The sequence below is a fragment of the Saccopteryx bilineata genome, chromosome 2, assembly GCF_036850765.1.
Source record: "Saccopteryx bilineata isolate mSacBil1 chromosome 2, mSacBil1_pri_phased_curated, whole genome shotgun sequence".
NCBI classification, from domain to species: domain Eukaryota; kingdom Metazoa; phylum Chordata; class Mammalia; order Chiroptera; family Emballonuridae; genus Saccopteryx; species Saccopteryx bilineata.
Genome location: NC_089491.1, coordinates 24,310,391 through 24,326,115, shown reverse-complemented (window position 1 = coordinate 24,326,115; position 15,725 = coordinate 24,310,391). Strand labels below are relative to the sequence as shown.

The 15,725-nt window shown below is 40.2% G+C and overlaps 1 protein-coding gene across 1 annotated transcript in view; it reads right to left on the bottom strand.

Annotated features, from left to right (window-relative positions):
• SVEP1 (sushi, von Willebrand factor type A, EGF and pentraxin domain containing 1) overlaps window positions 1-15,725 on the bottom strand; it is a 181,410-nt gene that overhangs the window by 36,032 nt on the left and 129,653 nt on the right. The window contains exons 32-37 of the mRNA XM_066256551.1: window positions 15,454-15,573; window positions 13,799-13,975; window positions 13,359-13,443; window positions 12,531-12,722; window positions 11,368-11,535; window positions 1,721-2,393 (exon numbers count right to left, since the gene is read on the bottom strand). Coding sequence (XP_066112648.1) covers window positions 1,721-2,393; window positions 11,368-11,535; window positions 12,531-12,722; window positions 13,359-13,443; window positions 13,799-13,975; window positions 15,454-15,573 — 1,415 coding nt within the window. The remainder of the gene's footprint in view (window positions 1-1,720; window positions 2,394-11,367; window positions 11,536-12,530; window positions 12,723-13,358; window positions 13,444-13,798; window positions 13,976-15,453; window positions 15,574-15,725) is intronic.

The following is a 15,725-nucleotide window of genomic DNA, read 5'->3' as shown; positions in this document are numbered from 1 at the left end:
AAATCTGCAGAACAGATTCTATAATGCACTCAATACACTGACTAGTAAAAACAAACTAAATTAAAATGAACCAATTAAGACATAAGCAAATAAGGATTTCTGTTCTTTTTCTAATAGGTCCAAATGCTATTTTTTTCAAGTAGGTTCAAAGAGCGTAGGAAGTCAAGTTAGGTCATCATTACTGCAGAAATGTTTACCACAGTGCTGAGCCCTTAAGTAAAAGATGAGTTAAAAAGTCTCTAAATCGATGGATGACTTGATAGAGCAATACTGAAAATAATAAGTTACTTGGTAAATTTTAAAAAATCTTGCTGACCAAAGCAATGCTATCGTTGTTTTAATCATAGAAAAGAAACATGTACACAAACATACTTTATTTGTTAATTTTGTGAGATAATTTAAGAAGTCAATTAAATATATTTTATGGATATGGTCCTAAGAGTACTGTCAAGAGTTTGGTATTCATTCTTAATATACTTTTTTATAAAATTGTTGCTAATATATAATAAAGGAGGGAAATAAAAAGCACTTTTGAACTTTGAAACAGAATATTTAATACTCATGATCTCAAAATTCAAATAAGTGTATATTTTATGATATGTAAATATGTTTTATTTACATATTAAATATGATTAAATATATGTTATATATAAATATATAAGTGTATCTCTTATACACATATCTTGTACACAGGTCACCTTTAGGTGGTATGAAAGATGAATTAGTTACGAAACCCTTAAAAGATGACTATGGGCCTCTGTTAGTGATAAAGGTAAAGTCCAGGGTCCACGCTGTAACAAATGTCTTGGTATTTGGACACGATCATTTGTTTTGTTCACTTATTTTTGGCTTGGGCACCTCACATGCAGGCCAGCACCATGCCGTTACAGACCTAACCTGTATGGTTAAATAGTCCATTCCCGATGCTTACCTGGCACCTAGTAGGAGCTCCAGAAGTATTTGTGAAAAGAATAAAAAAAGCCTTACATACACTGTAATCCTCTTCCAGTGGAAACCTAATACATTTGAGCAAAAACTTAAATAAATGACTTTTACTGTTGTTTTGGACTATAAAGGAGAAAAGGTATTTTATGTGTGTCAGTTTTTCAAAAGTGATCAATTAGAATATTGTCTCTTTAAAATGGCCCTTGGCTTGGGGGAGTAAATTTTCACTCCTGTTTTCTGGATGGACATAATAAGAAGACACGTACTGGTGTGAAAGCAGGACATGTGTGGGTCTAATTTAACCCTTTGTCCGTCAAGGTAAAATGATCTTCAAACTCACTAAAAGAAGACTGCAAAATCTGCATCCTAGTGAACAGATGGTTTACTCCCATCTTTTGTCTAAAAACTAGAAATGCTAATAGGTCTTTTTAGATGTTGATTTATGTCTATAAAATAAAGTATACATCTATCTTGGAATAATGACTATAAAAAACATTATTTTATTAAAATTGGTTTTTCTTCTAACAATAGAGCAAAGATACTGCTACAAAGCACTTCAAATGTCTATATACTAGTAGAATTTAGAAAGCTAAGATATTTACAGGATCCATATCTCTAGGATATTTTCTCCAATATTCACTATCAACAGACTTCACTACTTCTGTTTTCAACAACTAATCTGTTCACTGGCCCTGCTTTGGAATAGCAGGTTAGCCACACTGGCTGGCCCCGAGACGGATGGAAGCCATGGGCCTCTTGCTAACCAGTCTCTTACCTCCAGAAAGCCGTTCTCAATCTTAGGTGGTTCATTGCAAGATACCGGGTGGCATGTGGGCGTGGGGCCACTCCACTGTCCTGTGGCTTCGCAGGTGCTCTTCTTCTCCCCCTTGATGTAGAACCCCCTATTGCAGCTGTAAGCCACCATGGCCCCAAAACTGTAGTTTGAGCCACTCGCATAGCCATTCAGGATGCTTGGTGGCTCTCCACACCGCACAGGGATGCACTGGATGGACAAGGGGGAAGGGGCCCACTGTCCTCCTCTCATACATTCAATCTTTGCTGAGGTGTTCAGTACGAAACCTTCCATGCATTTGAAGCTCACAACCGAGCCGGCTGCAAATTTTGCTTTGCTCACAGATTCCAAGATGCTGTAGGAAACAGATGGGGGTTTTTCACAGAAATGAGCTATACAATGGGGCATGGCCTGGCCTTCAGGGGGAACCCACTTGCCCTGGGCATTGCAGAGGAGCTGGGAATTGTCTGCCAGGCTGTAACCATCCGAACAGTAGTAGAACGCAATGTCTCCGAATAACCGGTGGGCAGTCTCTGGAGATGCGTGTTCCACGTGGGGGGGCTCATCACAGGAGACAGCCAGGCACTGCTGGCTGCTTCCGCTCCACTTGCCACTGGCCAGGCACTCTATGGTGTCAGGTCCAGCAAGGGTGTAGCTATGAGATGGGGAGGAAAGAAACAACCAGGATGATATTTCATAAAAGGTTCTTGTGTCTCTTTATCCTACTTCTAGATTTATTATTTGTCCCAAAACAACTTTTTTCTTTAGTCCTCAAAATAATGTTGCCTATTGAGCTTATTGATCATATAACTCTTACTGGGATACAAAAATACATCTTTTGATTTTCATATTACTGCTTATCCAGAAAGGAAGGTAGATTGAAGATCGCTGAGATTTAAGGAACTCTAAAAATTACAACACATTTCTTTAAAAATAAAAAAAATGAGGAGTGAGCTACTGCCCTGTTTGACTTGATTCAAAATTGGAACTTCATCTGTCTTTAGATGGTTTTGGTTGGTTGATTTTTATCATCATTCTTTAAAACAATCTCTTATGTCTGAGCCATATGTAGCCTATATATAGCTCCTCGTTACACACTTACTTATATTCAATGAACTTTAAAGCAGCGATTATAATTTTAGTCTCCTTAACCATGTGGTTAGCATTAAAAGCTGTGTTCTACACAAGGCTCTGCTCTTCAACCAGTTTGAATAAATTCTGCTTAATAACATTCAGTCTTTCTTTATGCCCAAGGTGGTTGCCCACATATAAGATTGATAACTTGCAAAAATCTTAAACTGCTCTCAAGTGTTCTCTCAATGAAGTAGAACAAAATAGGATATGAGTATTTGGATAATTATAGCTGAGTCATTCTTATTTTCATCCTTACTTTCTTACTGAAGGAAGAGATGTTCAGTCTGTCATTTTGATATGAATGAAAGGTGAGGGAACCAACATAATTGGGCACCTAATTTAATTCGTTTTAGACATATTCACTTCTTCAATTTAGAGCTGAGTGAATGGTCATTTAAACAGGTTAAGAAAACTGCCTAGAGCCACACAGCTGCAAGCAGCCGAGTTAGCATCTGAGTACTTTATGGGATCTCATCACTTGTACCTTTTCATAACATTGCTCTGTCTCTCATCCTTGCTTTTTAAAACGAGGTAGGTTAGCTTGCAATTTGTGGGTGTCCTGTGGAAACTGTATTGGCTTGTTACTATTAACAATTATTTGACCCACCCTCAGGAAAGATTCTTAAGTCATTAGTTAGCAAACATTCTCTAGAGGTCCCTTTGAATTTCATAGGAGATCAGCTATTACAGAGAGGTTGGAATGTCTTCACCCTAGCGGGCAAGATTTAGGAAATCTATAGGAAAGAGATCAAGGGGAAAATGCTAGCATCAGCAGAGGTGTGTGCATCCACTCTACCTGTGGTCATAGACCATATTATGGTCTCAAAACGAATACTCGCTGACATCCCCAACAGCTGAGCTCAGTTTCCAGTAGGATCTGCTGCATTCATTGTTTTGGATAAGCTCAGGTCTTTATAAAGAAATCCAAACCTAATACATTTTTATATGGCTTCTGTCTTAGAGGATCCAGGAAGGTATACAAAGACATTGTGCTTTTAAAACATAATTTTATTATTAAAAAACCGTTTGCCAAGGTCTGAGTGCCCAGATCCTACTGCTCCTGTGCAGGATGTGCTCTGGGTAAAAATTTCATTCGGGGAGTCTCCTGATGTTTTATTGTATAGTTTACATCCTTTGCACGCTTTGAACCTTGCACCATTATTGTCACGGGTCATTTGATGTTGCTAACTTATGTTGTTGGCTGACGTTCACAGACATCACCTGACACATCCATGGTTTATTAGGATCCCTTGTGCCATCTATAAAACACTTCCTTCAGTTCATGGGACCAGCTATTTTGTGGCAGAAGCATCTGCCTCCAGAACCTTCCTTATTCCTCAAGGCCTGGTGAGGACACAAGAACTGTTTTTGTAATTTGGCAGGACTTCGTCAGACCTCTGACCCCCGATCTGGAAAATCTCCACTAACTATTCTTCCCTCATGGAAAATCACAGCAGAGCTCTTGTGTAATGGAATGGAAAATTACCACTAAATATATATATTTTAAACAAATAAATTTAAAGGATGCATTTTTGATACTACTCATAATTTCTTAGATCCAACATTATTTTTTTTTCTGACCTACAATCTTGACTTTTCTTTATGATTTTCTGTCAGCATTTAATCTTTATGTAATTTAAGGGCCATGCTATATGCTAGAGTCACATAAATAATTCAAGGGCCATGCTATGTGCTAGACACACTTAAATAATTCAAGGGCCATGCTATGTGCTAGACACTTAAAGAATTGCTAGAGTTACTTCCTTAGTGGACACATGTCATCTCAATACATTGACTTGTTTACATGTCTGTGCCTGCCCCCATCCCCTCACCCATTACCTGGTGCACTGCAGGCCCCTTCACACCTGAAGTGATTGCTTAAAGGAAAAACGATCGATTCTATCTTAAGAATGAGAAGAGGAGGAAAGGCCTTACAGATCAAAGGGCTTTGGAGTGGAGTCCTGAGAGAAGTTGGAAATGAATCATCGAAGGCAGAAAAGCCACATGAGCAAACAAATGGGAGTGTGACACAGCCAGGGCATTCTAAGAACTTAAACATAGTAATGGCATATGAACCCCCGGAACAGGAAGTGGCGATCGCTAGAATCGTGTACTTTGAGCAGTTGTGGTGGTTGACAGGCGAAGATGTGGCAGGCACGGATTAACTGGAAGTGGTTTTTGACAAGAATCTCCTTAGATTTGATCAGACAAAATGTCACTGGAACAGAAAGATACTTAAGTTGTTTATTAACCATATGACCTAGAAAGTATTGATTAATAGAAGTAAGGTCTTGTAAATGCCACAAAACACTGTCCTAAGCCTAGACGGCCATTGGTTTATAAATAACATGTAACTGTAGAATGAGGAATAAGGAGTCTTTGGGTTTTGGGGTTTTGTTTTTTTTTTAGGTCAGTTCAATGTTTCTAACTCTCCAAGGCAATATTAAATCAAGAGAAGTGCAGCCCTGAGCTTGAGCTAGTTGAAACGTCTCTCCCCCCAATGAATTGTCTGTCTTCCAAAGCTGCGTGATTGGCAACCTAGCCAGAGGGGAGCCTCAGTTCTCAGTCCTGGAAATGTGTGAAGGGCCTGGAATACTTACTGAAGCCCCCTAATTAGCTCTAATGACCGGGCTGTAGGAGAACCTGGTACCAAGCATTCCAGAGGAGCAGAGAAATTTATGGAGTGGCTTCAAGAGGTAGAACCGATGTGCTTTAGACTAATACCTTCAATGTAGATAGGGGTGGAGGGCTATTAAAAATAATAATCTAAAATACAGCAGTTAGTCTGCTAAGATGCTGAAGAAAGATATATTTCCAACCGGCAAAAAAAAAAAAAAAAAAAAAAAGAGAGGTTAACTTAGCTATTGCTTAGACATGACTATAACTGATCTCTGACCAAACTGTGTACCATTTCATTTTATTAGAAATGGAAATTCTTTAACATTTCTGGGGCATATCTTTATTTATTTTAAAAAAACAATTAAAAATGATAAAGTTTTGTACAGATAGTGAGATATATCATCCTATAAATGTTGGCTACCAAAGCAAAAAACATTGGAATTGGTACAAATCTAAAATGTTAGAATATTTAATTAGATTTTATGTGACATTCTGTATTGTCACTCAAGAAACATGAGGGACTTTCATGCGTGCAGTTATTTGAAATTGACCATGTATATTACAAAACAGATTTAGTCTAAAATTCCATAGAAAAATGGCACATCAATATTACCGTGACACTGCCTGAGAGGACTGAGTGTTGGCCTGGGACGCCGAGGATCCGGCTGAAGCGCGGGCTCCTTGGCTCGAACATGGCCTTGCCAGCTTGAGCTCAGGGTTACCGGCTTGAACACATGATCATTGACATGACCCCATGGTCGCTTGCTTGAGCCCAAAGGTTGCTGGCTTGAAGCCCAAGGTTGCCGGCTTGAGCCCAAGGTCGCTGGCTTAAAACTCAAGGTCACAGGTTTGAGTCCAAAGTCTTTGACTTGAGCAAGGGGTCACTGGCTCAGCTTCAGCCTCCCCCCCTCCTGCCCCTGTCAAGGCACATATGAGAAGCAATCAATAAATAATGCAACTCAGAGTTGATGCTTCTCATCTCTCTCTCCTTCCCTACTGTCTCTCCCTTCCTGCCTCTCTAAAAAAGAAAAAAAAAAAATTACAGCGATGCCATAGATGAACATATTTTAGGATGAAATGGTTGCAGTATATTAACATATTTCTGGAATAATAAGGAAAAATCTTTTAAAAATGGGCAGAGTAATCTTAAAATGCAATTTTTTGTGATCCCTTTCGTACACTGAGTGGAAGCCTACTAATGAGCGTGTGCCCGTGAGGCTTTCTGAGTGAGCTCCCCTGTGGGTTATTAACTCTTCTTTTTTTAGAATAACTTTAAAAAGGCTTAAAAGAGCAACATAGTAGATATTAAAAGAGCTGTAATTAAATAAGAGCAATAGAAAGTATACATCTGTATCAGTAATTAATTCTGATTTTAAAACGGTCATTTTTACTCAGTAACTGCATTATCAGTAATTGCATTTAAAAGCCCATATTTGAGATGAATCAAAAGGGAGAGATTCTATTAGGATTTCAGATGCCAAAGAGCCCTCCCTCCCTCTGAGTTCCTCACCAGAACAGGACTTATAGAAAGATAAAAAGGAAAATAAAAAAGAAGCAATTATTTTGTTACTTTGGACAAACAGCTGAAAACCCCCAGTGCGATGCTTTGATAAAAGGTTGAAAGGCCAGGTTTTGAGCAGGAGGCAGAAACAAGACTTCTTCTTCTTCTTCTTTTTTTTTTTTTTCTTACAGAGACAAAGAGAGAGAGTCAGAGAAAAAGACAGGGATAGAGAGACAGGAACGGAGAGATGAGAAGCATTAATCACTAGTTTTTCATTACGCATTGCGACACCTTAGTTGTTCATTGATTGCTTTCTCATATGTGCCTTGACCGCGGGCCTTCAGCAGACCGAGTAACCCCTTGCTCAAACCAGTGACCTTGGGTCCAAGCTGGTGAGCTTTTGCTCAAACCAGATGAGCCCGCGCTAAAGCTGGTGATCTCGGAGTCTCGAACCTGGGTTCTCTGCATCCCAGTCCGATGCTCTATCCACTGCGCCACCGCCTGGTCAGGAAGAAGCAAGACTTTTTGCTTGTTTCCTTTCTTCCTGGGCATTCATCATACTACTCCTGTCTCCGAAAGCATCTGTTCTTCTATCCTACACTTAAGAGAGGGTCTTTGCCCCTTAATTCAGGTAAAGGCCTATGAAAAGCACAACACCGGTATAAGAAAACAGTAAGACCGAAGCAAGAGTGTACGTGTGTACATGCAATAAGCAGGCCCAGGAGGCTTACACAGCGTGCAGGGCAGCGGCCTGTGTCAGGCAGCCCCGAGGGCGAACAGGGAGCTGGGAAGCCTGCAGGGGAAAACAGGCCTGAACCCTCTTACCAGGCCAGCAGCATCTTAGGAAGTGGAATGAGACAGCAGGACAGGGCCTATTAGAGAAAAGCCATGACACGAACACAGTGATTCCATACCGGAACAGAACAAGACACAGTGCATGTTGACTTATGCCAATATATTCCGGGGGGGGGGGGGGGGGCAGAAAAGGAATGAAGAGAGAGAGAAGGATGAGAATTTATGTCTAATTCTGGCTATAACACAGTTTGAAAACCCTCCCCACATAATACTTGACATATAACAGGGTTTTAAATGTATAACTGAGCTAATGAGAAAGGATACTTCCATGTGCCCCAAATGAAGGAAATTAAAAACAGAAGAGGAAGCCCGTGAACGATGCCGTGCTTGCCCTTGGACTGAACAGGGAAGAGCAGAGAGAACGGGAAACAGACTTGGAGTTAAAGCTGAAAACAATGGCTGAGTCTCTGGCCTGAATCTGTGTCCTAGGAGGGCACTCACCGAATGGATATTCAGTAGACAGAGTCCACTTAGAGGCCCAGTGAGATGACAAGTGAGATCTCTGTATTTGCTGGGGCTCTGGGTAGACAAAGCCCCTGCGAAAGGTATTAGTCTCCAGGTATCACTTTATATGGATTTTAGGTAGAATTTACACTACTCACTTTGTGCAGGAAGCCTAGAAACTGATAAATAATATAAAATTAAGTTCTTGCCTGGTAACATTCCTGGGGCTCTTGGTAGAAAAAATAATCCACACACTCAGACCATAAGGGATTGTCATAAACAAAACAAGCCCTGTGTTCTATAGGAACACAGTCTGAAATGATGGAACACCCACATTCTCCCCCCCACCCCTCAATTCAGAGTGAGGACGGACGGAAAGACAGAGTACTTTGGATGCCCGCGGGTTGCTAAGAACAAAGGCAAACCTGCTGACTTATTATTACAGCACCAGTCTGCAGACAGCCACCTGGGAGTGTGTCACATCAGCAAGTCGAGGCAAAGCTTTCCAGCACAGGAAAATCACAAGGACCCAGGCAGAAAGCATAAAGGAACAGGGATACGGACTCACAAGTTTTCTGAAACTTCCCAAGAGGTAGTAGCAGTGATTTGGAACTGTGTGTACTTTCTATGAATTTGGTGAGTTGAGATAGTTTCTTCCACAGGATTAAAATGTCACCACTTTAGATAACAATAATGATGATACATATAATAATAATAAAACTATGTTTATTCAGTACTCCATGAGTATACACAGCGCTTTAGACCCTTTATCGGTTACGTGGTTTAGGTGGTCGGATTTGGTTTCCATCTTTGCAATGAGGAAAAGGCTCCCACAGAGTGTCTACTTGCCCAGACCAGAATATATATATATATATATATATATATATATATATATATATATATATATATATATATATATATATATATATATATGACAATGTGTCCCAATACCTTCAGGTTTTACTTAGAAAGTGAGAATATTTATTTTGCCAAATCTCCATCATTACAGAAGGGAACACATGAGATACTTCACATGAAAGTCTTTTGAAAAATGTAAAACCCTCTACAAATGTACAGTTTTGTTGTAATTTTCATTATTGTCTTTAATGCTTCTTTTACTAAATCCCTTTTGTATAATATATAGACTTAATATTAGGCAGACACAGAACTATTATGATATGTTATAAGCAAATGATTAGTGACAAAAATATATGTATGGTTTGTGAAGAAGAGAAATAAAATTTTATATACAGTGTTATCTTTAATACTAAAAATATATATGGAAAGACAAAATTCTGGGAAGAAATACAGTAAAATATCACTAACATTTACCTTTGAGTAACTTTTAAAAATCAACTTCTTGTTTTTTAGTTTTATGTGGTGATAATGCCTTACTTTTTTAGTAAGACAAACCCAGAAGTTGTCAATATCAATTACTATTTGGACATTTATATTTGATAAAGTTTCACAAAAATGACTAACATTTAATAGTCCTGTACAGTTTACTCTGAAGCAGCTTTTAAATGAGTTGATCAACCTGCACAGATTGAACCATCAAAAGCTAAATCCTGCACTGATATTTCAATATTAAAGATTTCTTTTTCACTTAAGGTGTTGATATTTCTGTCTGCTATTGATATAATTTGCAACAAAATGTTGGCGCCACCTGCTGGCGGCCCTGCATTAGTGAGATGGTCTATCCAGGTGAAACAAACGTCCATGTTAATGATACTACAGAAACTGTACCCTGAGTTGTGCTCCAAGCATGTTAATAATGGCAGTTTATATTGAATTTATTAAGTTTTTTTTCTGGCTAGGCCAATATTATATCATTTTATTTTTTGCACTAGCCATAAGAATGAGGAATTTGGCCCTGGCCAGTTGGCTCAGTGGTAGAGCGTCGGCCTGGCGTGCAGGAGTCCCAGTTCGATTCCCGGCCAGGGCACACAGGAGAAGTGCCTATCTGCTTCTCCACCCCTCCCCCTCTCCTTCCTCTCTGTCTCTCTCTTCCCCTCCTGCAGCCAAGGCTCCATTGGAGCAAAGATGGCCCGGGCACTGAGGATGGCTCTGCCTCAGGTGCTAGAATGGCTCTGGATGCAACAGAGCGATGCCCCGGATGGACAGAGCATCGCCCCCTGGTGGGCGTGCCAGGTGGATCCCGGTCAGGCACATGCGGGAGTCTGTCTGACTGCCTCCTCGTTTCCAACTTCAGAAAAATACAAAAAAAAAAAAAAAAAAAAAAAAAAAAAGAAAGAAAATGAGGAATTTTTCACGAACTCATTTTAGGTAGGACATTGAAGCCCAGAGAGGTTGTACAGTTTTTCCAGGGCCACACAATTAGTGAATGACAGAGCTGAAATTTCAAACCCGGAGTACAGCAACCCTTCTGTGGTTGCTGCTTCCAAGTGTGTGAAGGGCAACCGTGGTCAAGCTGCGGTGTGAAAGCAGCACTCGTAGTGAAAATACTTCCCGAGGAAGCACACGGGGACAGATGACCGGGAAGTCCACGGCCCCCCAATTCTTTACTGCCTGTCTGAGACCCACGGCAGATCACTGTCCCAGAAGGACTCTCCTTTCTCTGCCCCTCACAGGGCTTCTGTGTGGGTCACATGAGACTTTGAGGGTAAAAGCTCTTTGTAATCTCCTCCCTGGTTTTTCAAATTTTACCTCTGAATTAAATGAGATCATCAAAAACGTAAAAGCCCAAATTTGATTATTTATTTTCTTGAAGACACGTCATCTTTATGTTGTGACTTAAAATCTTGTCTTTCAGTTTGCAGAGCATAAATACACAAATGCCTAATTAAATGTGCTTTTTTGCATCTTTAAAGCAAAATATTTTCCACTGTGCTGTTCAATGGCATAATTTGATAAATTACCCTAAGTCCAGGAAAACATTGTTCCCCCAGGAGAATATGCTCCCTTTCTGCTGTCAGGAAGTAAGAGCATGAAGCTGTCTTTGGCTTCGACTGACAGGAAATGCAATTTAATGCTCAGTGGTGCCCGTCTCCACAGTTAGGGGGTACCCTTGTCTTCAGTGGCTCCCAACCCTCTCTTATTTCACAGGGTTACTCACCCTTCTTTGCACGTGTAAGTAACAGTGTTCCCCACAGTGAAGTTACTCCCAGTAATCACAGCATCTTTGATGGCAGGTGGCTCTCCACAGACGACCTGATGACAGGTAGGTGGCGCTCTGTCCCAGCTGCCTGATGCGGAGCATTCCAGGATGGCAGGGCCCTGTAAGCTACAGAAAAGAATGACACCGCCTCTTTCTTTACTGCCATAGAAATGAAACAGAAAGGACTTTGAAGAGAACAGGTGACCTTTGAGGAACTGAAATACATAGTTCCTTCCTTTTATTGCGTTATGTAAAAGCAATGGTAACCTGAGCAGGCTATTGACATTTTAAAACAAAGAATGGGCTAGAACAACGTAACTCGGTGCAGAGTAAAATGCGTTCACTGGCGGTGTTGCAGGGTACTCCAGACCTTGTGAATAGCTTACTTGGACAAGGAGGCATTAACAGGCTGGCTAGGAGACAGACATCCAGGATAACAGACACACTCAGGGTGACTGAGGTTGAAGGGCACTGTCCTGGCCCTGAGCCTGGGCTCTGAACGGTGTTGCGCATGACTCCGACCTCTGGACTTCCTCTGGTCATACCAACCATGCATCTGTGGCATGGCTTATCCGCCTCTGCTTGCCAACCTGATTCTGATTGCCTGGATTACTCACTCCACTTTCTGTTCACTTGATCTGTTTCGCTTCAGGTCCAGTTGGCCAACTCTCTGATCACAGACTGACTCTATTGTTCCTTTTGTTTGAATACACACACACACACACACACACACACCACTAATTAAATTAATCTTTTACAGTCTTAAGGACCCAGGCCCTTAGCTTGACATGTTTTTTTTTTTATAACATCCTAGGTGATATTGAGTATAAGCTTGGTAAGTTGTTTACCAAAAATCCAGGCTTTGTCTAACGCCTCACAACACTTTCTGCTTTCATGCTTAATGTCTAAATGTTGATAGCAATTGGACTACAGCTCCAAAGTGGCATATGTCCTTGGATATTTACTATAACGTAGGCTTCAGGAAGCATACACATTTCGGAATATCTTTTACAATTAAAACTTGTACTGAAAGTCATTCAGTCACACACAAATGAAACCTACTGAGCAAATAATGAGTAACAGGGAATTGCAGGAAGTGTTGCTGGTGCCTGTGGACTTACCTGTATCCACTCTCACAGGAGTACGACGCAGTAGACAGGTAGGTAAGCCCACTCAAAACATACTTCCCATGACTGACGTTTTCAGGGTTAGAACACTTGACCAGTTCGCACACAGGAGGAGAATGACTCCAAGAGCCACTGGCGAGACAGGACGACTCTCCAGCACCCTCCAGAGTGTAGCCTTTATTACACCTAACGAAAACAAAGGAAAGTGACAGAATATAATTTGCTTTGCTGTGCATAATTCTATCTGTGCAAAAACCTCCAAAAATATTGAGAATTGATTCATATCGGAAGAGTTCCTTTTTTTCCTACTCAAATAATGCTTTGAAATTATTTTTTTCCAAGGTTCAACTCTGTCCATTGTCTTCACAGAGATCTTGCTGGGTGATAGGTAGAAAGACAGATTTAAGGAGTTGGCTTGCCTCCAGTTTTTACCATGGATTAGCAGCTGCAAATGGAAAATTCTTGGTTTGAGAGTGGTCTGGCCTAGTATTAGTCCCTGAAATATTGGATTTGGAGCCAAAGTTCCAGCTTAACACCAAGAGTTTTTATTAACTTGCAGGGCCTTCTTACATGACATCCATGCTTAGAGGTATGGTAGCAATGATAGGTTACTGGTCAAGGGATTTACAGGTTCTAGCTATGACTACCGTTATATAGATTATTGGATGCAATGTCTTCATACTACTACATACACTTCAATGAATTCCATATTAATTCAAAACTGTCATCTGAGATTATTCTTACTCTTTTTTTCCAGTATTATATCACTGCCAGCATGTTTGCAACAACTTCTGCAATGTTGTTTTAATCTTAGACACTTACCTATATATCACTTTAGTGCCATAGGTAAATGCTGACCCGTCAATGCCACCATTATCTGGAACAGCTGGTGCACCACAGGAAACAGCTTGGAGGAGGGAGAACAGACAGCATTGCTTTTCTTAGTGAGGGTGTGCAAAGTCTCTGCAGGTTCAAGGACAGCCCTAGGTTTTCTTGTCATGTTTAAATAGGAGTCTTATGGCTGGGTTTTAAATACAAAGAACACTAACGTGCTACAGGGGCGAGCAAAAGTAGGTTTACCCTTGTTCCTATGGCAAAGACAAAGAACCCAAATAAATAATACAATAATAAATAAACAATAATAATACAAGAATAAACTGGAAACCTACTTTTGCTCACCCCTTTATAACTCTTGATATTTCTACCGCTTGACTGTCTAGGATTGCCAAGCGCCATAAACATGGGGAATCTACTGAACACACCTTCACAGGATGGTGGCAGATGACTCCATTCTCCAGACTCCAAACATGTGAGTTTGCTCACTCCCATCAGCTGGTGCCCTTCCTCACACGAAAATGTGACTTCGGCACCTACTGTATAAATCTCACCGGAAGAGTGGCCATTCTCTGGGTTTTCGGGAGCCTTACACTTTATAGGTTCTCGAAAAAGAGAGAAACAGTTTTGGGGGAACAATAAGTAACTTTCACATAACTATCCAAGGTCTCATAGCAAAATGATTCCACTATAGGTAAGGCACCAGTTACATTCTGAGAAAAGGGCTTTTGAAGGTAGATGCATGAAGGCCAGGAATACATTGAATGATTAGACCAGAAAATATATTTAATAGGTATTTAAACCATATTTTGAAAGAGCAATGACTAATGAAAAAATATACAAAATTGATCTGGCCAAAAAGGGAGCTGTTTATTGGGGAGTTGGTGGTGGAGCCAGTCATGGCTTATGAATGATTCAGCCCCTTCGACTTCCTCTAACATCATACCCACGTTTTAAGAGTAACTGGCGTTCTCTCAAGTTGGTTCAAAGCACATTTAGGAAAAGTTCCCAGCCTTACTTTTCAAACAGACTGCAGATCAAGAGCCCCTACTATGTGCAAATTTGGGGTCAGCCACCACTTTTAGGACAGGATATACATTAAAGGGAGATTTGGGGCTAGTTTTGTGTAACTGAAGTGACTATACTACTTGAATTCTCAAAAAGGAAAGATAAACTGACTCAGTCTTTCTGAAGAGCACTTTGGCTATCAAAGCCAAGCTTTTCAAATGAAATGCTCTCAAGAAGTCATCGCAATTGTTAAGACCTGATTTTGAGAATTCCTCTTCATTGTTTCCTGGTAGTTGCTTTTACTCAATAGATGTAAAAAGATGCCGATGGGTTGAGAGATGGGCTAGTATTATCAAGGTTATCCCCAAATACAGAGATGTGGTAAGGCAAGTTGTCCATTTTTTCAATGAAGTATTCTGTGTGGCCGAGGCAGAGAAAGGATACTGACATTGAAGATGTGATGCTACACCTCCTTTGTTCGGACTGAGGCAATGGAAGCCACTGGTGATAGTTCTAAATCCACTCTACCATTCTCCTACTCTGCAGGCATTCCTTCAGCAGTTGGGTGATAGAGTTAACGCTCAGTTTTGTTTTTTCAGAAATTGGGAGCTTGAGAGAGGTACAGCGCTAATTTTAAAGCAGCTTTAGTTGTTACTTATGTGTCTTTTCAAAGGTAGTTTATCTTGAGACTCATAGACATAGATAAAAGTGAAGTGGTTAACAGGGGGAGGGGGATATGGGGAGGGGGATGTGAAGCAGGGGGTGGGGGGAAGGATGTAAAGAGGGACAAATATAAGGTGACGGAAAATAATTTGACTTTGGGTGATGGGTATACAACATAGTCAACAGTTCAAATGCTATAGAGATGTTCACTTGAAACCTATGTACTCTTATTGCTCAGTGTCACCCTGTTAAATTTAATTTTCTAAATAAAATTAAGAAAAATAAATAGAGGTAGCTTATCTTTTCTTTCTCCCCTTTGATGTTGAAAATACTGTCTTATTTTCAAATAACATACATGTATATTTGAATAAGAAATTGAAATAAACTTCCCAATTATACATATACCAGTTACCTGCACAGTTTTTTCCATCTCCTGTGTAGTGTGGGTTACACAGGCAAATGTAGGATCCATTTGTGTTCAGGCAGGAAGCATACTTGCTACAATCTGACCCAAGTGCACATTCATCAACATCTAAAATGAAGACAGATCAAATGTGATTTTTCTTATGTAGCAAACATGTGTTTTTATTTTAAAATAAGTACATATCACTTAACATATAACACTATATTTTCAATATAAAATTTAAATATAGGCTCTGGCCGTTTGGCTCAGTGGTAGAGCGT